The sequence below is a fragment of the Lethenteron reissneri genome, chromosome 10 (assembly GCF_015708825.2).
Source record: "Lethenteron reissneri isolate LAM-NWPU_2019-01 chromosome 10, ASM1570882v1, whole genome shotgun sequence".
Classification (NCBI taxonomy): Eukaryota; Metazoa; Chordata; class Hyperoartia; order Petromyzontiformes; family Petromyzontidae; genus Lethenteron; species Lethenteron reissneri.
The window spans coordinates 7,016,492-7,041,677 of NC_083788.1; the positions used below are offsets into that span (position 1 = coordinate 7,016,492).

The following is a 25,186-nucleotide window of genomic DNA, read 5'->3' on the forward strand; positions in this document are numbered from 1 at the left end:
CACGATAGCTGCATCAAGTGATCAAGTGATACAGCTATCGTGCTGTGACGGTTCCACCTGAAGACGGAAGCTTGTGTTGCCTCCGAAACGTCGTGATTTTTATTTTACTTTTATTAATTTAAATTTTTTACCTAAGTGACTTTACCGAAAAAACCTAAAAATATAAATTGGTTAAATCACACCATCGCTTGTTTAAAACTTATTTTTTTCTTTTGCACAATGACAAAACGGACCGGATACATCTGTAGAGTAGAGATGTACGTAGTGCGCACAGTTGAGCGGGTGCAATCGGGGACGAGCAGGTGTGCACGTTAAGGCATGAGGTTGGCGCCGGAGAGGCGGGAGATGGGGGCGATGATAAGGGTTTAATGAGTGCGACAAGCGCTTAAGTGGGGAGCACGTGAGGACTCGGAATGAGGAGGGGTATATAAGCGGGAGTGCGCGTGAGTGCGACGAGTTGTTCGGGGACCAAGAGAGAAGACATCTCGCCGCTGCCCCTCAAACCGTCAACGGGACCTCGCCCCTCACGCCGTCGTCGGGCGGGTGTTGGCTGAACCCCCAGCCCGGGACAAACGGGTGAGTGGGTACGGGGCAGCGTAGCGAGATAGGAGAGAGTAGGTGGGGTGTGGGGTAGATGAGAGTGGGTAGTAGGAGGAAGCGGTTTGTGTGTGGTGACAGCGAGGACAGTGAGAGGCAGTCATAGGTGTGCCTACAACTGGTGCGAGAGTAGAATTAATTAAGTGTAAGCAGGTGACTTGTTACTCCGTGTCAGTGCGAGTAATTTAATACACTACACATCAATAAAGTCGGTAATCCTAATAACTAAGCTTGCCTCCTTCTTATTCTCATTGAAGAGTGGGAGTGTGCAGTATCCTGTTTGAACTCAATAAAGGGTAAGTGGAAAAACTAGCGCCATTAATTATAATAAGCTGATGTGGCCAGGGAAAAAACAAATTTCACAAACTGTTTTTTTACAGATTTTTGTAGTGCAGTGTCACTATTTGTAGAGAAAAAAAACCTTTAGGATGCAACAGAGCCAATAAATAATTAACTCACACAACGATTTTATAAGCTGTCATGATTCAGAGTCGTGGTCGCATTCAAAAAGCCTTTCTTTTACGTCTCATTTTCACGTTCTTGTTTGTAATATTTCTCAATTTCCTGTGCGGTTTAATCGGCCCTTTACCCTATTTGTAACATGACCAATATAGTTTCCGTAAGTCGTACATAGGTGTGCCATTCATAGAGGGTTCGAGGTTCGAGGGCATACGGTTGACCATACTTCACCACACCGGTCAGTGCGGGTTGGTGAATGGAACATATTTTTGTCTCTTGTCTTGCCGAGCAATGAAATTGGCTAGCAAATAACTTTGTCTATGTCCTCTAAGCTGGGTGGAGACACCAAAATGCGTCACTCTTGCAAGCACCTGATGACACTGGTTGTTATCGCCAGCGAAACGTCAAACAAAATTGCCAATATCATTTGTTTCCTTTTTAACGAAACTGGTCTGCTGAAAAACTAAACCAACTAGCAAGTTTGCCCATGTGACAACTCGCATTGCTTGCCCTGATTGACAGCCCTGATTGACATGACCACACAATCTAACCCAAAATAATCCAATTGTGAATAGTGATGTTGGTCGTGCAAGCCTTTGTATGAAATGATGCATCACGTCCCTCTTACCAGACGGACGACTATCTCCCTTGCTGAATTTCCTGCCGTCGCCGCCAACGCATTGTCTATGAGCTCAGCGAAGGCGTACGCTGCAAAGAAAAGACAAAAACAAAGATCCGCCTATATCATTTTAAACGGAATGTTGGGGCAAGCGCTGTTAGCGGACACCTACGAAGGCCAACAGCACACGAGGGGGTGGGTAGCCAACATCACGCCTGAGTACCGCACCTCGGGGATGCCCAAAACTGGTTAAGATAATCGTCACTGGCGTTGGCCGTGAGCGGGAATCGAACTCGGGTAGTAGCTGGGTTCATAGCCAAGTGCACTAAGAGGCCATTCATTTAGTACACACGCATGGAGGGGGGAGGGGGGGTTAACCCAAATGCATACGCTTGCGTATGGGGAGTCTACTGACAATGTACGTACGCATAGGAAACGGGGAGGGGGGGGTGAAGCCTCGATAATAATTTGTCTACATTGGCCTTCAAATGAGCCACAGTTCAGTTTCTTCAGCTGTCAGACAAATACTACCAGGAGAAGTGGGACTGTGGGAGAGGTGTCACTTGTATGCCACCGTACCCCGGACTGATAGCTATCACGCAGCTCAGCAAAATAAGTGGCCAGGGTACTCAACTTAATTCTTTAATGCAGCCGGCGGTAGACGATCCGTTTGCTTAAACACGTTAATATTATTCATCCTTGATCGTTATATGGGCAAGTGCGGTTAGCGAGCATCTTTGAAGGTACCCAAGGGGGCACGCCAACTCGCCTTTGTCTCCCCAGTGGTGATATTGGTACACTGCACTACTAGATGTTCATTTAAGGTTGTGTCACCCTTTGGGTGACCCCAGGAATGGCTCAGATAACAGCCACTGATGTTACCCGTGGCCAGGAATCGAACTCACTCGCCGTGTTTGTAGCGAGCGAACCACTATGCCACCGCACACACAAGCAGTGTTATTAACGAATGTGTGGAGTTTTTTTGTTCCACACAGTAGAGGGCAGCAATTTCTCACCCACTGTCAGAGTACTGTTTGATGCATGGACAAAGCAATATTATTCATTCTCAGATCTCCAACTTAGCCAAATTCAGTACAGAATCAAATTTAATGCGATTTTTTACGTGTTTATTGGGTGCCACGCAGAGACCATCAACTCCTTACAATGAAGAACCCGGTTTAACCAAAAGCAGCAGGAACCTATAATTAACGAGAGGATCTCAGCAGTGTCGGTTCAATGCTCTGACCTCAAGCCACCCGGTGACTTCTGTAAAATGCTGTTTTGTGTTAAATGCAGCAAAAAAAATGTGGCTTAAAAAGCAGTATGCAGCAGCATCAGCAACAGCACAGCAGCACCACCAAAACCATCAAAAGTGACTGTGACAGTAGTAACAGTAGCAGAATCAGTAACAGCAAAAGCAACAAAAGTAGCGGTAGCAGCGGCAACAGCAAAAGCAGTAACAACAACACTATGTATGTTGAACTTCATTCGTACCGAACGTAGCCAAATGCGCTAATCAACCACAGCCTAACCAAGAAGAAGAGCTATAGCAGCAACAGCAGAAGCAACAGCAGTAGCAACCGCAGAAACAGTGACAGCAGCAACAGCAGCAGCAGGAGGCGGCGGCAACTCACGCAGTGGGTTCTGCCCCTCGCTGGCGTAGTACTCGTACATGCCGCTCTTCACCAGAGTGTCGTAGTGCGGTAGAAAGTCGATTCGCTCGCACGCCTGTGCAGGGAGCTCCTGCTCCACGGATGAGAGCACGTAGAGCGTGAGGTCACCGTGGCAGCCCAGCACGCCCTGCTCTGCAGGGGGGGCGGGGGAGGGGCACACGTGAAACGGGCGCATGGACGCACGAGTGACACACATACACGTGCGTGCACACATGTCGGCGCGCAGTCACCGACACCGCCAATAACAACTGGCCAACGGTGGCAGTGAGAGACGATGTCACACGCTCCGCAATGCGCTCCATCGTCGCGATTCGGGGGTTGCCGATTCCACACACTGATCGGTTTCACGGCGCTTTCCTCGAAATACAAGGTGAAAGGTAGAGGTGCAGCCCTGCGTTTTTTCTTTCTGACAACACTACTGGTGGAAGGGCCTCCACCAGAGAGAGTTCTAGAGGGTGTTTTTGGCCTACGGTCCAAGGCTGGCCAGACGGGTTGGAAGAGGTGGGGGGGTACCCACATTTTACCCCACCACATGCGACTGGTGTACCCATTTGTCCTGCTGGGTGGACAGAGGTGGGGGAATTTAAGAAACTTACACCATTGGTTTAACTAAAAGCTGCCCATTGTTGCAGTGGTGGTGCACCCTAGTACATCAGTTTTCTTAACAGAACCATGTTAAATATTGACTTAAAGCTTTGGTGACTGCAGGAATTCATATTCTTTGGGTCTTTATTTGTATATTGTTTTTATTTTTTCTATCGACGTGACTTTACCGAAAGACCCAAATAATAAGAACCATGATATTTCCATGGAGACTAAATATAGCCCATTCACAGGTTGTCATGTTATTTCATATTGTTGTAATCCACCTGCGCCGTCCTCGGACGACGATGATGACCCGCTCAGCCAAGACTTGACGGACCCGGTTGCCGCAACCGCGGCTGGCTCAAGCAAAGGACCGGACAAGGACGTCGGCGCGGAGCTGTCTTCGTCTCCGGCCGCGGAAGATGGTTGGCGGCGGCTGGCGGAGCAGATCGATTCTCTTCAAGCTGTTCTGCTAAACCTCGTCACGATGGTCGCCTCGTCTGTGGCGCCGGTGCCACCGCGGGAAACGTTGCCGAGTGGAAGCGAGCAGGGCTCCCGTCAGGCGGTCTCGGAAGGACTGGCCGCCATCACGACCACGGCGGGCGCCACGTGGTGCGAAATCGCCATTTTGGGCGCGGTCGCGAGCGTGTCACCCGATGCCGCCATTTTGTCCGAACCGCGTGGCGCACGCCTGGGGGAGGCGGCATTGCTCAAGGATGGCGGCGCTCGGCGCAGCCATCGCCTACCCAACATTAAAGAATTCATCGCGGGCGGCGACTGGAATGCGTTTACTTAGCAGTTCGAATCCGCTTTCTATTCAGTGAAGTGGACGGAGGAGGCGTTGAAAGCCTTACCTACATTGCTGGACGACGTTTCGTTGCCAGTGTTCCGATCTATTCCCTCGGAAAAGAAGAAAACGCTGAAAGACGCATTCGTCGAGATGGCGGAAATTTACGAACCACCGTCTGACGCTCAGAGGAAGTACATGCATTGGCGCCGGGGGGCCAACGAGTCTCCACTCGCCTTTTGCGGCGCGCTCGTGGCGCTCGCGATGGCCGTCTACCCCGACTCCACGGCCGACTTACTCGACCCTTTGAATCTAGCTAAGATGCTGGAGTTGTCTAAGGAAATGGACATCTCGCTACCGGTGTGCGGCCACGAACCGTTGACATCCCGATGGGCCGCCAGGTGCCCGACGCAAAGGTCAACTTGCGTCGGTGGAAGCAGATGGCCGCCTGGACGGGGGACCCCGCCAAGGATGGAGAACCGGTTGGCTGGGCGCCTTCTCGCGTCGTCCATTTTCCGGACGACGATAATGACGGGGATCTGGCCGCTGCCGCGCCTCGCTGGGTGCCGCGACGGGGGTCCATGGGGCGTCGGGAGGGTGCCCTGACGCCGCGTGGGAATGCCGAGGGGGCCTCCCGACGTGCGGGGACGACGTACTTCAAGTGTGGGCGGATGGGCACTTTGCGCGTGACTGCCGGAGTGGTCTCCGTCCTCCTCCGTCGTCCGTGACTGCACCTTCGGAGTCGCCTACATGGTCGGACCATATCCCTGGCCAGGCAAGTCGGCGCGCATCGGACACCCGGCATGTACTGACACCTCATGCATCTTCCGGCGCACTAAATGTTCCTTCGGCTCGCGACGCGCATGATGCTGCTGGGGGTCTGCCGCGTACGGTCACTCAGCGGAGGAGGTTGGCGAGCCATGTCGTCGCGGCCTCGTCGGAGTCCTCCACCGTACCGGGTACTATACAGGGTGTGGACGTTGCCTTGTCGGAAGCGAAATTATTTTCCACCCTCGATCTCTCGGCAGGATTTTGGCAGCTGCCTCTCGATGAGGCGTCGAAACCAAAGACGGCATTTCGTACGCCTCAGGGCCTATTTGAGTTTAATTTCCTTCCTATGGGTCTGAACGCCACTCCCGCCACGTTCCAACGTTTGATGGAGCTGGTGTTGGCGGGGCTACAATAGGACAGATGTCTCATATACTTAAGACGATGTCATTGTTTTCAGTCCACGTTCGAAGAACACTTCCAACGCTTGAAGGTTGTTTTAGATAGAATGCGGTCTGCTAATCTAAAATTCAAGCCTAAGAAGTGCCATCTTCTGCAACAATCCGTGCGTTACTTAGGTCACATTGTAAGCTCCGACGGCATCGCCACGGACCCGGACAAAACCTCTTGCGTTCGTGACTGGCCGACCCCCACCTCCATGGGGGAAGTGCGTCGATTCGTCGGGTTCGCGTCCTACTACCGCCGCTTCGTTCCAAATTTTGCCACCATTGCTAGGCCCCTGCACGTCCTGACGGGGAAAAATCAGAGGTTCAAATGGGGATCCGAGGAAGAATTGGCGTTTCGAACCCTCTGGGATCGGTTGGCATCCGCGCTGACTTTTCATTGCCCTTATCCTGGACACTGATGCCAGTGATACGGACATCGGCGCCATGCTGTCCCAGCGTAAAAATGGCACAGAGAGGGTCGTGGCATATGGTAGCAGGGTTCTCTCTACAGCGGAGACTCGTTACTGTGTTAAGCGCAGAGAGCTTTTGGCAATAATGCATTTCATTCGCCAATATCGGCCTTACTTGTATGGTAGAAATTTTCTGGTACGCACCGACCATGCCGCCCTGCAATACTCGTTCAAAATTGAACAACCGTCCGACCAGCTTTCGCGTTGGCTTGAAACGTTGCACGAGTTCTGTTTTGAGATATGTTACCATAAAGATACTCGCCACGATAATGCGGACGCGCTCTCCAGGTTACCCGGGGGTTCCCCTTGTGCCTGCGCGTCCGGCACTAACCGGTGCACGGTTCTTCCTCAGCCCCCTCGGCCTGTCATGTCCGTGGGGGTGGACTCCGCGGAACGTGCGGAACCGGGGCCGGCCGACGGTGCATTGAACCTGCCACGGTCGGTATGGATATGCGAGCAGCTGTTGGACGACTCGTTAGTTTCGCTGCAAACTCGGGCTGACGGGCCCCACAGGGCCCCGTGCAAAGACGGTTTCTGCCAGGCTGCCTTTCGGGAGGGCCTATTGATGTGGAAGGATGACCTGTTGGGCCATTGGCGCCTGGTAGTTCCCGTGATGCTTCCACAAGAGCTGATTCGAACACTGCACGCCAACAAGTTGTTGCATCTCGGCGTGCAGAAAACACTACTCACGATCCAAAGAGATTATTTTTGGCCTGGCATGACGGCTGATGTCGCCAAGGCCATCCAGACGTGTCCCGAATGTGCTCGGCGGAAACCCCCACGCACTAAATATATTCCACCCTTACAATCGATTATGGTTACGCAAATTAATGAGCTTGTGGCTCTTGATATCCTCGGGCCATTTCCTCCTTCCGCCAGGGGTAACAAATTTCTGCTGGTGGGGGTGGAGTATTTTTCGCGTTGGCCAATGGCTTGGGTCCTGCCCGATCAATCAGCGGCGTCCATTACGGATGTGTTCTTGAACGGTTATGTGATGGACAAGGGGGCTTCGGAATGGCTGATCGCAGACCAGGGCCGAATTGCTACGCGACGTATGTGACGCTTTGGGCACAAAGAAGATACGCACTTCACCCTACCATCCGCAAACAGACGGAATGGTGGAACGGTTCAACCGTACTTTGTCTGCCATGCTTCGTCACATGGTGCACGAAAAACAGGCCAATTGGGACCTTCACATTCCTAGCGTACTGTCCGCCTACCGTATGGCCCCGCATGCCTCTACGGGTTACTCACCGTTCTTCCTCATGTACGGTCAGGAAAACGTGCCGCTGATTGGCGTGCAACTAGGGGCGCCCGCCAAAGAACCTGCGCTGACCCTGCCAGAACATGTCCGCGATTCGATTCACCAAGTCACGGAGGCACGGGAGGCGGCGAGAATTGCGAAGGCAAAGACCCAGGCCCGTAATGAAAGGTGCGCTTGTTGATTGCGATGCGAAATGCCATGGGCCGTAGGCGACCGGGCCTGGCTTCACTGTCCCCAGGTACCGGTGGGTATTTCTCCCAAATTACACAAGCCATGGCAGGGGCCTGTTGATTTGATAGAGGTACGAAGTCCTCAATGTGTACGTATACGGTTGGGTTCGCACCGCTGGTACGTCCACACTTAGCGGTTGAAACCCTTCTTTGCTCCGCGTGTTGCTCCCTCATCCCCATTAACTACCCTGCCAGGGTCTGATGCGTCCGATGGGTCACCTCAGTTGCCGGTTGATCCCCAGAAGGGGTCTGGTTTGCCTTCCACAGACTCACAGACCCTAAACGCTCCGGCTGCTGCGGTCGACCCCGCTCCGGCGGGACCTTCGTCCGCCAAGTCGGACGCCCAATGGATCGGCGGCACATCGGGCTGCAGCGGGGGATGGACCTGCGTCGCGTACATGCTCAAAATCTTGTTCCCTTTTGTTGGTGACTGTTAGACCCTTCTTGCATAGCGCGTTCGTATGCATCTTATCATTGCTGCTGTCGTGTGTTGAATGTTATTCTTACTTACCTTGCCTTGTGCGCTCGTTAGGCGCCCTGTTAGTGTTCTTACTGTTGTATTGTCTTCATTCCCATCGGCTCTCGTATTGTTCGTCGCTTCATTTATAGCCGGGACGGCTAGCCTTTTACACCGGGGGGGGGGGGGGGGGGGGGGGTGATGTAATACGAGAGTTCACCGCCGATCAGTGGGATAGGCTCCGCCGCCTGGGCCATCAACCAATCAGAGGGATGAGCCGAAGTTCAAGGGTGGAGCTCAAAGGCTCTGGAGAGTAACCATCTAGAAGGGTCGTGGCTGTGGGCGGGACTTGGTGACGTAGGTCAGGGGATATAAGGAAAAGCCGGAAGGGGCTCAGGGTCAGTGTGTGGAGCCAGGGAGCGGGACCACGTCTCTCGCCTCCGGAACGCCAGCGGCCATGTGGCGGGCCGGAGGCTTCCTCCTTGCGAGCCGCCTGTCAGCGGCGCACGGGAGCGGGAGAGGGTGTGAGCGAGCCGGCGCGAGGGACAACATCTAACCGCGCGGAACGGGAGTGCAGCCGTATCAAAGTGAAGAGCGCGGAGCTATCCAGCTGTCAAGGAATGAATAAATAATAAAGAAGACACAAGTTACAGATCGTCGTCGCAGTGGTTTATTACAGTAGTAACAAAAAGTTATGTTTACGTGACAAACCTTACAAATTGGCTGCGTCGGGTGGTGGCGGGTTTAACGACACATTTATATTTTTACACGATCTAACCAGTTTAATGGAGAATTCCACCAAACAGGCATTCAGCAAAAGTAATGGCAACCCTAGGATGACAGAGAAAAAGATATGCCCCATTGAGTGGACGAGGAGGCACTTGTATAGAGAGAAATTAAATGGAAACATCAGGAGCAGCTGGGATATGGCGGTCGATAACAGTAGGACTGTTGTTGCTGATAGTTCGTGGACCCAGCGGCTTTCATAATCGAGTTGTACGAGTGGAAGTTTCCCACCCCCCCTCCCGTTTAACTTCTCTTCATTTTTTTTTCCAATCTTTGATTTTAGTGACGGTGGCACCCATATCTGATCACAGTACCCTTTCTTCGTCTCCTTTGGGTAGTTACACACCGAGGGTGCGCATACCATGCGGAATATAAGAGACGACCAAAAATTATCGACTCTGGATTCACATCACGACCCTGAAACATGACAACGCACCAGATCGCTGGGGGTGGAAGGTCAATGGGATTGAGCCGTAGTATGCACAGCAAAAGACGATCTCCTGCATCCCGATCTTGACTCACCAAAGGACTTGTCATCCTTGATCTCTTTCCTGCTCGTGGTTGTGATGACAAAGCTGTCTTCACTCCCGATGTGGAAGAGCTGGAAAATATGCACACGCAAACATTTACAGCGGTGGTCCGGACCGAGGTCTCCGCATTCAAGCACTTGAAGCTGTCACGGCCACTCAGCTTGGCAGTTCCACAAATGAGACAACGCCATGGTCAAAATGTCAACATTACCATAATAAAGATACATGTAGAGCCCTTTTGTCAATCCACTGCTAGATGAGGGTCTCCTCCATGCTGTGTGGGTCATGGGGTTTCTGAGCATACTTCACCACACCAGCAAGTGTCGGTTTGTGAAGGCGGGAAAGCATGGGCAAGGAAGCTTATAAATGCAGTCCAATGATGGATTTTCAAGTTCCAAGTTTATTTGTTTAACCAGGTGAGTCCTCAAGACAAAAGGACAGTCTCATATGCAAGAGTGACCTGCTTAAGACAAGGTGTGTTTTTGGAATCCATCCTGATGAGGAAGATGAGCAACCAGCTTGCTGTGCTGCACTGCCATATCCTGGCTATCCTGTGACACAGTAGGTCAGGAGTCTCTCTGCACACAGTAATCTCTGAGTGATCCACCAACTCCATCCTCTGAAGTGGTGGATTACAGACATAACGGATGCATGCGCGGGCAAAACAAAATCACACGAAACACAGTGGTGCTGCACGGTAACCACCGTGGTGCTGGTGCAAGAATCCTGACAATTCACTCACTAGTCCACTCGCCAGTTGCTACATTGTGAAAGTGCTGTTGCGGAAACCAGTGCACAATGGGGTTTTCTCTGTTTACTATGAAAAAATGTAAACAAGCAGCTGTGCCGGGTGGCTCAGATTAAGTTTATTTTTCATTCGTTACATAGATGATCCCATTTATCCAGTTGACCGGCTATTAAACAAGGGAGATTCACGGTGCGCGAGCACAGCAGCAACAACCAAACATAAACGTCAATATTGCAAAAAATGGGCACAGGGTCCTTCAGGAATGTGATGTCAGGGATGCTGAGCCGCTTGCCGTAGCTAAGACACCTAACTTTAAATTCAGTTTTCAGGTGCTCTTGTTTAAAACTGCGTTCTCAAGTACTGGGAGTTAATGGTCTTAACCCTCTCACCAATGATGACTTACATATAGACCCACTGACTTACATAGAGACCCACAGACCTGCTTAAGTCTGAGCATTTATCGGGCACTCTTATGAATCCAGTCCATCAGGAATGCGCAATAATCACAGATGTAAGCTCTTTTGAACAACGTTGTTTTTTTGTCAATTGCAAAACTGGCTCAGGCTCAGGGATGGATCCCGAAACATGAGCTGGTAACTCGTTCCAGGTCTTCGGGCAGGAGACCCCAAAACTACGCTGGCTGTATCACACAAGGTTCACATGAGGGTACAGCAGATCACCGTGGGCTGCGGATCGAACACGCCATCCATGTGGGTCTGTTGAGACCGGCACGCCCTGATTGGCGAGATAGGATGGAGTGGATGTATGCAGACTGTTGGAGACGAGGAGGCATAGTTTGTAAGCAATCCTGTGGTTAATAGGTAGCCAGTGTAGCACGTCTCATATCGAAGTCGTGAACGAATCAAATTTCTGCTTCCAAACTATCAGACTGCTGTGTTTAGCACTGACCAGAGTGGATGGAGGTACACAGCAGCGTCACAGCCAAAGATGCTGTTTCAGTAGTACACATGGCTGATGATAAATGCGTGGGCGAGCATCTTGGCTGTGGACTACACTCACATAGACTTAGTTGTGAATAAGCTGGGTTCTCGAAAAACCACGTTGGTCTCAGGCCGGTCACCAATACAGCACACACAAAAAACTAAATTGATAAATTTGGTTTTGTATTTCATTGTGTTAAATTCCAGCTCTGACATTTCGAAGTATAACTTTGACTGGTAAGGGAACACTATGCATTATGCACTCAATTTCTTCTAATGAATGCATCCTTTGTCTCGCGTCAGGATGCCGACAACACAGTTGGGAAATCATAGAGGTGTCTATCACCTTAGGAGGGGGGCAAGGTGGCCTGCAGTTCAGAGAACTCACCACTTAAGCCATTTTGCAATTGGCCCAAGGCTGCACTCCAGCTGCAGGCACCTGGTAACTCATGTTGAGCAGTTACCAAAGCATTGTCCCCTGCTGCTCAATGGACGTTTTAGGCTACACATGTACTGTACAGTAATGATTAACGATTCACACTGATTCCAATATACCTAAATAGAAATGTACATGCAAACAATGACTACAGTGAATTCTTGATCAAATAGTTAATTCAGGAGACGATAAAACGAAATATTAGATGTGGGAAAGCATTCACAAAAGGAATTATATGTCCTGCCATAAAACACATATACTTTATGCTGTCCAATGCTACTACTCTGCTTATCTAATTAATTATTAATTTGATGCAGTGTATCTCCACCTTCAAAACTTTGCTCTCTCCACGCATCGCTAAGCCACGTCTCTGCTGAACTCAGGCCATAACATCTCCAGCTTCTAGCACCGTACATCTCTGCACTACTCCGAGACGGGTGGAGCGTGGAGATGCAAACCGTGGAATCGTGGACGCAGCACGGAGATGTTTGCATTGCACGCAACAGGAATTCGTTAGAAGGTCACATGCAGCTGGAAATATTTATGTCAGTGAGGGCTATGTGCAGACCCAAAGATACATCACAAATGACAATAGCACACGTGGTGTAGTCGTCTGCTCCCCTCCTCCCCCATCTCTTAACCTATGTCTCGTCCCCTGTGCAGTGCAGCCCACGTAACGGGAGTGTACGGTCTCTTCCGTATCCTCTATTCCTCTCCTCTTATCTTCTGCTTCATGAGTTTCTGGAACTTTCTGAAGACCTTAATGCTCGTCTCTCTCACTCTGGAGATATATAACATCACAGTGGTCTTAGCTACTCCCGTTTATAACCCCAAGCATAAACTCAAACGCTTGTCGTAACACTTAAATCCTAAACTAAACTCAACACCTAACAGCAACCCTTACACCTAACCATAACCCGAACCTCTAACACTAATCCAAAAAACTAAACCCTAAACCATAACTCCTAACAGTGACACTAACTCCAACCCCAAACACTTACACTTAACCCAATAAAAACAACCTCTAATCATAAACCATAACCTCCCTCCGGACACGATAGCTAAAGAAACGTGGGCCCTAAACAACACATCAGGATGCACGCTAAAGAGGCAGGAATTGTGAAGGACCCCTGTCAACAGCTTCATGATTCCCATGAACTCTCTTGACAGTTTTCAAACTTTGGGTACGCAGTACAGGCCTGCAAGGGCCATGCCAAAAATCTTGTACACGTGTGTGTACGTGTGAACTGCAGGTATGCATTAGTGGGTGACTCTGTATATTCATGCCACTCCGTATATATGTATAGCATTGGGGGGTTTGACAGCACTATGATGGGGGAAGGGGGGGGGGGTGTTTTCACATGTTGTGTATTTTCGAGGGCCACATGCCAAGGGGTCGCACTCAAGGCCACCAGGGGCCGCCAATTGGCCTCGGGCCTTGCAATGAAGAACACCGACCTACATACATTCTCCAGCAACAGCTGACACCCTCTTCTCTCCCCCCCTACTCCCATATCCCTCTTCTGCACAGACTGGTCCAGATGTTCTGTGACCAACCATTTAATTCTCTAAAACTTTCTATTTTCTTTGAAGGTTTGTTTAAAACAGAAATGAATATTCAAAGGAAAAGCAATGTTCGGGGTCAATTAATTTGGATGGGTATGGGGCGGGGGGTCACAAGACACCTGGACCACCCTGTACACTGCATCCCATCACTCATCTCACCAGCGCCACAAGTTTTCTTTTCTATTTTCCTTTCTGTTGCTCCGAGGAGCATCAGAGACAAACACCTCCACCTCCTCTCATCTCACCTGCCACAGGATCCACGGCTACCACTGAACTTTCTAGAACAGTGGTTGCCTGACACTCACACACACACACCCCACCCCCTCTACTCAGTGAATGGAATGACGGGTTTGTTCTGTAAACAAATCACACGAGACGGTATCTATAACAGTTCCGCGCTGCGTACCACTTCCCCAATATCCACCACCACCGTTACTCTCAAGTGACCCGGGGAGACACTTGGCACCACGGTAACTTATCTCGTCCCACCACCAGCTCCAGCAAAACGCCTCAAACATTGCCTCTGAGGGACCTCACACAAATCCACAATAGCTTCACCCTCGTCAGATCTCGGGTCAGACGAGACACCGTGTACTTCCCACCTCATCATCTCCTGTCACCAGCCCCAAGAGAAGCGTCTCTCAAAAGCTTCACCAAAGTTATCCCCTCGCAACTCAAGATCACAGGAGGGGGTGGTGGTGGTGGTTGATACACGTGCCAACCTCTCTCCAGTCTCCACTCTCTCATTCCCTTATCAACAAACCTCAACCATCTCATCGATCCTCTCTCTTTCTTTCTCTCTGACTCTCTCTGACCCCCCCCCCCCCCCGCGTTGTGTTCCCGCGACTCCCTTTCACCTGCGCCACGAGACTCCTGAACTCCCTGAAGAGCTTTACTCCGGTCACGTCCAGGACTTTCTCGCTGCCGTCACCTTCGCTCGTCCCGCGGCGGTCGAACACGAACACGTGGCTCCAGTTGGCCCACATCTCGCCGCGGGCCTTCGGGCTCGCCGACCTGAGCGCGGCGGCCGAGGCGGACGAGGAGGACGCGTCGCAAACTCCACGCGCAACGCCCGCCATGTTCTCACTCGATAGCAACGCGGCGGCGGAGAGGAGGAACGACGACTCCGTTGTTCTCTATCTCTCTCTATCTCTCTCTCTACTCGCTGCTATACCCCTCCCCACCACCACTACCACCACCACCACTTCCCCGGCGAGACTCCCGTCCCCTGCCCCCACGAGTCTCTTGAACCCCGGCGGAGGCGACAATTTATCCCCTCGGCAGCAACACGCCGCGTCTTTCCCGCCGCCGCCTCCTCCCCGACGATGATGAACCCGTGACCTCCCGTAGCCCCGCCCCCCTCTCCCACCCGTAGCCCCGCCCCCCTCTCCCACCCGTAGCCCCGCCCCCCTCTCCCACCCGTAGCCCCGCCCCCCTCTCCTCAGCCCCGCCCCCTCTCCCACCCGTAGCCCCGCCCCTCGCCCCCTCTCCCACCCGTAGCCCCGCCCCCCTCAGTGGGTAAAAACCCAACGAGCTGTTTAACTTATTCTGTCAGAAGCGACCAGGCTACGAACGATAGCTCAACAAGGTAGCATGTTATGTGAAGATGTATAGCGGCAAAATAATCTGAATAATCTATGTGGCCTTAAAATAACAAATGAACCTTATGACGGGACCCCGGGGAAGTCAAAATCGTAAAAAAATAGTTTATTTTTGTGCGACTCCGTCCCACCGCGCACATTAAATCCACCTGGCGTGGATCGTTCTGTTGTCGTCCTCGCAGTGGCGAGGACGAATGCGCAGAAGAGGTGAACAAGCGAAACTTTGATGAGCGCATCGTGTGGAGCTCGTGGAGAGGAACAGATCGCAGTGTCGTTCGCCTTCAACAGACATACAATGACGTCACAATGCAGTTCATGCGAGAGCCGGGGGCTTATGGGACCCCGGGGTCCCGCCATGAGGTTCATTTATACATCTCGGGAAATGGCCTTTGTTGTATACTAACCCTTCTTCCAAAATTGAGATTAATAATATTTGATGATATTTTTATATATTATCTTTTTACTTGTTTTTTTAATGAATGAAACACACCAAAGCGCAGCAAACTGCAAAACACCAGGTGTTGTTAAGTAATGAACTGGAGGAGGGCTAGGATGGCAGAATTTGCAACCTTGCTTCAAGGAAAGATAAGGCCTGATGAACGGGCACATGTCACCCGTGCAGGCGGCAGAGACAGTGGGAGTGTCAGCCAGACATAGTTAAGGCAAAAAGCCCAACCATCCTGCATGGTTTTAAAGTAACGTCAAAATTCGAAATTCAACAACAGAGTAGGCTGAATTATCGATCCTCGCGCTCGCTCAAATTGGAGACCAGGCTGCGAGCTACATCAATGAACCATTGCCCATTTGCTAATCCAATACTGAATGTTAATATTACTGAAGTCAAAACGAATTCTATGACCTCAGCACATGGGCAAATAATAGGGCAGTGTCGACTCAAAGGCAATGGAAGAAAACAGAGGCGCCTTTGTCTAAATCACAACCACAGAAAGCCAGGAATCATCACTGATTGTGTGTTTAGGGATTCCGAGCTAGTTAGAACACGTGCACACAGGGGGGAGGTAGAAGTACGCCTTGTCCTCCTGCAGCTGAGGGAACAAAGATAAACCCAAAAAGGCCAAGGAATTAAATTATTAAATCCAGGGTGAGTGGTCAAAGAAGTGGGTCAGCTCAAGGCTGTGTGCACAGGGGAGGGAGCTGATTTAAACAACCCTGCACGTCTGAACGTGAGGGGGCCTTGGACCTGAAATTAAGAATAACACTCCCAGAGCAGAAGGTTGGATGGCCACAGTGAGACGAGAATAAGAGTGTTGTATATCTCTCAAGGAGGCAGACCCAGCTGAACAACAAGGCTGCGGGGGTCACCAGAAGTTCGCGTTCGCCTAGTTAAGACAAAAAGCTCAATTATTCTGTATTGCTATTAAAGTAACGTTAAAGTCGGAATTTAACAACAGGGTAGGCTAAAGTTTGATATTCACACCCACTCCAATTAAACCAGGTCACAAGTTACGCCTACTGAACCATCACCATCATTAAGTCAATATGAAATGTTATTTCCATACTTTAATACTTTCTATACAACTCGACCCGAAGCATATGCATGAAAAGACAAAAGTAAAACTTATGAAAAGCCAGGATAACGGGATGAATCACCACCAGGTCGAATATAATACATAATAAAAAACGATGTTAAACCCAGGGTCGGAGAGAAAGGGAGATCCCGGCCGTCTTTGTATTCCCGCAGCGCGGGATAGGAGTGTGTATACGCTCGGGGAAACACCTCCACTTGAGTCAAGCACCACGATGGGAAACGACAGACCTTAGGTTACATACAGAATCATAACTGTGAATAGTAAGGGACAAATGTTAACTTAAAACTTTTTAACCATTTCTTTGTGCGCCGGGTCGGAGAGAGTGTTGCCCCTCCCTCCAGGTTGTGCAACACGAACAAAGACGCCTATGAGACGATTTGTAACGTCTGTGTTTTGGGTTCATGAAGAAGGCCAGACAAGAGATAATATTGCACCCAGACAGAGAGACGACCTCGAGGCAATTTGTAACATCTGATTGTTTGCTCGTGGGTTTATGGAGGGAGTGTGACAACGGAATATACCGTGGGTGATGCACACAAGGACATACGGACGTACGGACACACACATGGACACACCTGCCTACGGACAAATCCTGACACAGCAAAAATCGAAAGAAGCCCCGCCTTGTGGGCGGGATCCAGGGGGATTTTTCGGCATAAAGGAAAGGATCCTGAGCATTGGAAACTAGTGCGACCAGCGGGTCGACTCAGGAGCGAGCTCGACCGGGAGGGTCGGCTCAGGAGCGAGCTGCGACCAGCGGGTCGGCTCGACTCATCTTCAGCTCGTCTGGGACTCAGCCGAGTTCGATCGGCTTACCAAAGCCGGCTCTCGGGGCTCGACTCAAGCGGCTCCCCATCTCCTCTGCAGGCGGGCAAGACCCGCTTGACAGCTCAACTCGGCCTGCGTGGGTCAACCTCTGCCGAGTCGGAGGTCTCTGCTGCCGCCAGAGTGGTGAGGGTCGCGGTTTGGCGACGAGGCTCCGTGCACACCCTGGTCGACGACCCAACACTGCACGCTGCGAGCGAGTTGTGGGCGCCACCTACCGACCGGGTTCCGAACTGCGACAGCGTATCAACGGGCATCCGAACCAGTTCACCACGGTGACAGGGGAGCGACTGATACGTATGACGCGCACCGCCCCCTCACCACACGACCACCAGGCGTCTGTTTGACATAAAGAATCGACTCCGAACACTGACTATTCAAGACAACTCTTACCACTCAAACACACTCGAACCCATAAGCCATCCGTGGCTGGGAAGGCATCACAACGAGACCGAGTGATGGCCATCCGTCGTTTATAAAAGTATTCGTAATTTTTATCTTTAATATTTAGTGGGCTGTACTCTTAATCGCATAAATTCCCAACAGATCCATCAATACGAACTGATTCTTGGCGCCTCCTTCCGCCGAGCCACGCTCACGTGGGGAGTGGTGGCCCACCGGATCCTTATCAGGTGATCTGGTCCCCAATTAGTAAACTTGGTATAAGATAACGATCTTCGGAAAAGGAGCACCGTCGCAGGCCCTTACTCCGAGCCGTTCTGTTGTCAGATAACCTGCCGATGTATCTGTTGAGATTGGTGCCTTTAAGAATAATAACTGTTTTTGATTGTGTTTTTTTATCGCCGTATAATCTTTCAAGTATCTCTCAGTCATAATCGCCGCACGTACTCGCATCCTCTACAGAATATTCAACTGTCCCGTGACCCAAGGTGCTAACAACGTGATAAGGGTTGCGTATGATCAATAAGGAGGGCGGTACTGCGTGAACAATATTGAGTATAATCATTCATTAACGTTAAGGTTTTCTTAGCATAGTATTTGCATATTTTAACGACTCTCTCTCTCACTAACAACCATCGCGTTATGCGGGATCCATGTGCCGTTGTCAAAGTGAAATCAGACAATCGTTGATGATACTGTATTGATGCCGTGTTGACGTTCCGGGATTGAGAGTTCGCATACTATATCATAGTTAAGGTTGAATTAGTAATAAATTGATCAATACAGAAGTGGTTGTGTGATTCTTTCCTGAAATCTATGCATAAGATCTGCTTCTGCGTTGAGATCTGAACTTGGTGACCTTAATAAACACACTAATACATACTCAGTAAATGTTAAAGCGATAACGGGGTGAACCGGGGACCTAAAATATAACCACGAATACACACTCTGGGAATGTTAAAGCGAGAATGAGACGAACCTAGACAACGATGCCGAGTTAATCTAAGTTAATCTTGCATACTTACACCACACCTGCATAACTGCATACGATTAATTGCCTTATTCCGATCGATAACCCACCCTCGTCACCGAGGCGGGGTCTGGTTATCATAACGACTTGCATTATCATAATTACACCCACTCGCATAATTAATACGATTACCTCTCGAATTGGCATAATAAAATGTGCATAATTACATAAATTAACATATTTCCGGATAATTACACATTTGGCCAAATTTCATTTAATTATTATTATTTTCACTGAAAATTCATAACCCACATATACAACATAATAATTTCACCCACGCACGCATACAACATAACAAATTTTGATAACCAACATATACAACACCTTCCTATATAGAGCATGCGCTTTTCTAAAAGTTATATATTTTTTATTTCAAGGCCACTGTTATTGAAGAATGGGTTGAGTTTTTGGTTATTTGTTCATCACTGCCAACGCAATATGACAAACAATTTTACTTCAATTTGATTTAAAAATTGTTTGGTACATGAATAAGTGGCCTACAAAGGAAAAATAAAGAATAGGCGATGTTTAGGGCCATACTGTGCATACAGTAAGCCCTTGTTTAACGCGATAGATGCGTTCCTGAAAAGTGCCACGTCAAGGGTAAAACGCATTCTTGCGAAAACAATTTCCCCATATTCTTGGTTCTTTCGGTAAAGTCACGAAGAAGGGAAATAATAAAATAATAAACATAAAACAATAAAATTCTCACGACGTTTCGGCCACAACGCAAGCAGCCGTCCTCAGGTGAAGAAACAGAGCTGTCGGATGCTTTTATGTTTAATTTTTATTATTTTATTATTTCCCTTCTACGTGACTTTACCGAAAGAACCAAGAATATGAATCCCTGCAGTCACCAAAGCTTTAAATCGAAATTTCCCCATAAATTATGTAACGATAAAGTTTGGCGAGATACGATGTACACACACACAGTAAGATCAGAATATTTTCTTTCGACTGGAGGAATTCGATGAAATATTAATATTAGGCCACCCCACAGAGACGATCCCCCCTCTCTATACCTGTGTTGCTCTCTCTCTGTATCTTGGTGATATCTGTCTGCTTATATGTCTGTCTATAGTTTTCTGGTTAGATTTTATGTTGCTATTTCATTATACCTGATGATGATTGCTTGTGTTGCAATCGAAACGTCGTATGCTATTATTTAATTTATCATTTTATCTTTATACGTGACTTTACCGAAAGAACCAAAGAATAATTCCTGCAGTCACGAAAGCTCCAAAATTAAGATTAAGCTCCTTTTCACACATGTCCAGTAACGATGATGGCACCAATAGCTAAGGGTACCGCCGCCGTGTCCTGTATCGTTCCGCGTCCCATATCACACCGCTCGGCCACGCAGCTTAAGAAAAGAGTTCGTTGCCAACCGCTCGGAAACCGCGTTATAACGGTGCGTGTTCCGCATTGCCCGTAAAGCGTTCGCCAATTAGAAAACCGCGTTATCGCGAAAACGCGTGGTGTGAACACGCGGTAGGCCAGGGGTGGGGAACGTCATTTGGTGTGGCCCTGCCAAGGCAACAGTTGTGTAGTGTATTGTGGACTGTATAAGTGTAATGTATAGCAGTCTATAGTAGTGGTGTATTGCATAGTGGAGTGGAGAGCATTGTAGTGTTTCGGTGATTTAATTTAGCCGTTTTCATTTAGTAGCTTTCCTATTAACCAGCTCAACTTCCGCCTGCATCACAAAGCTTTAGTTTGAACTCCATGCCCACCTCCCAGCCCACACCCCCCCACTCCCCCTGGCTCCTCCCCCCCACTACTATATAATCCCTCGTCACAGCCATCTCTCGAGGCATACTCAATGGACATGTGGTGGCAAGCCCGGAATGTGACGTAGTTTGTTGATCCCCTTGAGCCGTCCACGTGCGCGTGGAACGTAACTGTTTGTGCCTCTAGGTTACAGTACAGCAAGCAGGCTGCAAAACTCGTGTTTGTGAGTGTAGGCAGTGCATTAAACAAACAATTATAATTGGCAAACCCGCCTGGCTTTAAATATTTCTCGAGTGAAGATTTCGTGGCTCAAAGGATCGCTTAAGATGTGTTGGCAACGATTAAACACCATTCCAATACATCGACTGTTGTTACTGCCGGATAAAGGTCTTGTTGTAAAAACGATTAATAAAGCACACGCAGCGTGTAGAGCTTGCACACCAAGCATCTCGTGGATTGCGGAATGAACGTGCAGAGATGATCGAGAGGTGGCAGTGGTTGATGTGGAATGTGCACACACATTAGGGGGCAGCTCCAGTAAATTCGAACACCCTGCGTCTTGCGGTGAAAAACCATGTCCGCAATTAAGAGAGCCACCGGCAGTCCAGTACTCGGATCAACTCAAGTCATTGCCATACCCAGTCGCGTTGGAGGCACCGCAGTAGTTGAGACGTTACCTACTTTGCCTCGTATACAGGAGGCCGCAAGTTCGTGCCCGACCATATTTGGGATTTGCAGGTCTCTCTCCAGGTCCTCCGGCTTTTTCTTTAACATGTATAAGTGTTGCGTTTTAGAGTACGACTGCTATACATTTTTCTACGCGATTAACCACTTCGGCGAGCTCTGTGTAGTACAAGTCGTGTCCTGAACAAAGAGCTATAGAGCTGTGGGCCTCGCCTGGTAAAATGAGTTTGTAATATACCCTCTGGTCTCGTTATTCCACAATCCTACTCGCACCAGCACAGCAAATGTCATCGCTCCATATCCAGAGGTCGTTCCCTCGGGAATGTTCCTTCCTTTGGCTCCCACTGTTATCAGTTTCGACCATCAGCACCCATCCCCCTTGAGTTTTCTCCAACCCCACCTAATTATCGTTACGGTCATTCTACTGCTTGGTGCAAACCACTCACCTGCATGCTTAACCTTGTGCACTTTAGATGTATTCTAGATTTGAAGCTTTCGTGACTGGATTTCGTGAAGAATTCATACTCTTAGGTTTTTTTCGGTAAAGTCACGTAGGTAAAAAATGTTATTGATTTATGTTCATTTATTATTCTTTTTTATCTACGTGACTTCACTTTAGAAGTTCCATTCTATTTCAGAAATCATGTTTCTGATTCATGTCAATATGCAAACTGAAAACATTCGTTTTTAATTCCACTTGCAAAAACACTCCCCCCCCACACCTGCTGTTTTGATGTCGATCTGCCCAAAAATAATTGCCCTGGATACACGCATTCTGGGCTGTATGTGTACACAGGTTACAAGGTGGCAGTGGATATCCACACCAAGCTACAAATCCAATGACATTGTTTATTGCAGTGAAAATAGGCACTTTACAATTTATAAATCACTTAAACTGAAGCGCACAACTTTGCCCATGTCCATCAGGAACTGTAATATTTAAAAACACTTGGCCATATCGAATTTTTACATCACTACACGCTGAAAGTTTCCAGTTAGCCAAACGCTGTGGTCTACAAGTGTTGTTGCCACAGCCGTTTTGACAAATAAAAACATTTAAATAACACCATGTACATGGACAAAATTCAAGGACTCGGGATCATGTTGATGTAAAAATGAGCAACAGCACTTTCATACCGGTCCGACCTTTTTTTCCCATGTCAACGGGGAAAAAAATATTTCCCTTCCAACACTTTCATTAGAATGCCAGCCTTCACACAATGCTCGAAAATACATTGCAAACGGAGACAATCCAGAACAATTTTCACAAGACTCCAGCACACTCAAAGGGGGAGAGGGGGGAATGTACCTCCAACAAAACACACCGGTCTATAACATGCCAGGAGACTTCCAGATTTTACAAGGCCCACAAAATCCCTGGCAGCCAACTTCAATTGGGAACCCCCCATATGATTACAGTGGTGCAGTACTATCGCCTGAATGCTGGGCTAGCTGTAACATTAACGAAATTCAGCTGCAGACAGAAACCAGGAAAGAAGTCTGAAGTAGACATGCTACCGATGTGCATCCAAGGTTCCAGGGGTGCAATGGACCCCCTCGCGTACCCCCTCTACAGGAGTCCCTCGAACACGCCGGCGACGGCATCGCGGTCCGCAAATCTTCCTCGCCCACCAAACCTGCAATTTTTATTTGATGTAGTGCACATCAGAAACCACATGCAGAAAAGAGATATCTTCAATCAAGAAAGGAAATTTTAAATGGCAGGGGAGGAATTCCTTACAAAAGTGGAGAACAGGCCTAAAAGGCAGTTTAAACATAAGCTTTCGTGACCAATAGTATTCATAATAAAGGCTTTTTGGTTAGATCGTCTGAAGGCCCCCAAAAAATAATATCACTAAAGGCATAATGAGTAAGAGTTTAATGTTTCTTGAACTCACTTTAAAAATCAAAAGTGTGTTTGGAAAGAATCAGAAAAACAAGTTATGTGACCTCCAGTGTGGATGAATGGAGGAACCAATGAGTAAAGAAACCGCGCCCATGGTAGTCACAAAAGAAGAGTGATAATGAAGTGAAGGAGGCTACTGACCGCCGGTGAGAAATTCACTGCTGGATGATCAATGAAGCCAAACGCATTGGTCGACAGCACGGGTGGGGAACCTTGTTTCTGCCAAGGGCCATTTATAACATCATTCGCGGGCCATGCAAAATTATCAACTTAAAAACTGGCCCGTTATATTTGGTCAAACATTTAATTAACTCACCCCTAATGTGACGGCTGGAACAGACCAAATTATTTCGCGGGCCTTATACGGCCCGCGGGCCGGACGTTCCCCACCCCCGGTCAACAGCAAGACTTAACTACGATTGGGCACGTAACTCTCAATTACGATTCATCCATTAAAATGCAACGTTATTCTCGCGACACGTGCATCAAATTACATGCGAAACGTAATGCTTGTGAATGATTAAATATGAACTCAAACGGTGAATTCGGAGGGTAAATTATATCCACGAAAAATCTGAGTAGCGTCTAAATTGGTCCTGCAGCCACCCACCCCACCAGCATGGTGAAGCATGAGCAATCATCTCCCACGGGCGACACAGCAGTCGACCGACAAGAGGACTCTGCATTATTGTAATTATGAGGGCGACTGCCCACCTGGGTCGGTCTCCGCGTAGCTCCTTCTCGCGCTGGTTCTGCTCAAACCGCTCGGCCATCTCCTCTAGCTCCTGCGGCACATCCTGACCGACGCACACATGCGCATAAGACAAAGATGCCCCCCCCCGCCCCGTATAGACTTTAACAGACTGTTGGGGCAAGTGATGTTGTTCAAAACAAGTGCCACTCCCTGTTGTTCGGCAGTTTCTTGCCGAGTGGAGAACTGTCCACACCCTGCATGGTGACCTGGAGCCAGAACCAGTCCACCCAAACCTGAATACCAGAGGTCGAAGCTGAAGCGGTCCAAGCTCCCGACAGAAGGACTGCCTAAATCAGTCTCTCCTTCATGCACAATGCCGCACACAAAATAAGATTCTATAAAGAAACACATACAGCGCTGTCGCCTCGACAGACCTGGTCTTCACCTGAGGACCGGCTGCTTGCGTTGTGGCCGAAATGTCGTGAGAATTATTTTATTGTTTTATTTTTATTATTTTATTACTTCCCTTCTACGTGACTTTACCGAAAGAACCAAGAAGAAGAAGAAACACATACATTATACACGTCACAGTTAACTTGCATCTAAGCTACATTAACTTCACACTCACCTCAGTCACTGTAAAACATAACTACAACATTTTATACAACTCAAATTTGAAATTAAATAAATCAATTACAGTATTCTTTTTTTACTACACAGTGCCTAATAGATGAATAAACACATTCACACAGACACAATGGGGGAAACTGTTGTCGAAGGGCTATGTAGTATTGTGCACATACCAAGAGATAACTAATGTTTAATCTACAGTGGGGATTAACCATTCCTGGTCGAGTCACTAAGGCCCAAATGTCTTGAGGTGGACTTGACAAGGTAAAACAATCAGTGTAGATTCTCCCTCTCCCAGGGCGAGGACTCGGACCATTCAGCCTCTATCCACTATGGTCACCACTCATGGGCAGGGCGAGTGAGAGTGAAGAGAGTGACCCAAAAAGCCTCTTATGGAGAGTGAAGAGTTTGCGAGTTGTGGACACGACCCACAGACAGTGGGGTAAAACGACGTTGAGTTGAGTTGCTTTTGAGATGACTTGTTGAAATGCTGTTGAGTTGAGATGTTGAATTGGTGAGTTGAGATGCTGTTGAGTTGCGGTTGATGTTAGGTTTTTGTTGAGTTGATGTTGAGTTTCCGATGTTGAGTAGTTGTACATGCGGAGTTAGAATCGTCGCTATTCGCAGGCTGTTGAGTTGTGTTCACAAACACGCATACAATCACATTCATTCAATAACTCACACCCGCACACACATGTATGTATACAAGACAGATCTCCCCCCGTATAGCCTGTAGCAGACTGTTGGGGCAATTGTTGTTACCGAGCACCT

At 48.8% G+C, this 25,186-nt stretch overlaps 1 protein-coding gene across 1 annotated transcript in view; it reads right to left on the reverse strand.

Annotated features, from left to right (window-relative positions):
• Positions 1 to 14,537, reverse strand: part of SMCHD1 (structural maintenance of chromosomes flexible hinge domain containing 1) — a 96,092-nt gene extending 81,555 nt beyond the window's left edge. The window contains 4 exon segments of the mRNA XM_061549354.1: positions 1,685 to 1,764; positions 3,310 to 3,480; positions 9,664 to 9,742; positions 14,220 to 14,537. Coding sequence (XP_061405338.1) covers positions 1,685 to 1,764; positions 3,310 to 3,480; positions 9,664 to 9,742; positions 14,220 to 14,441 — 552 coding nt within the window. The 5' untranslated portion in view covers positions 14,442 to 14,537.
• Between the last annotated feature and the right edge of the window lie 10,649 nt (positions 14,538 to 25,186).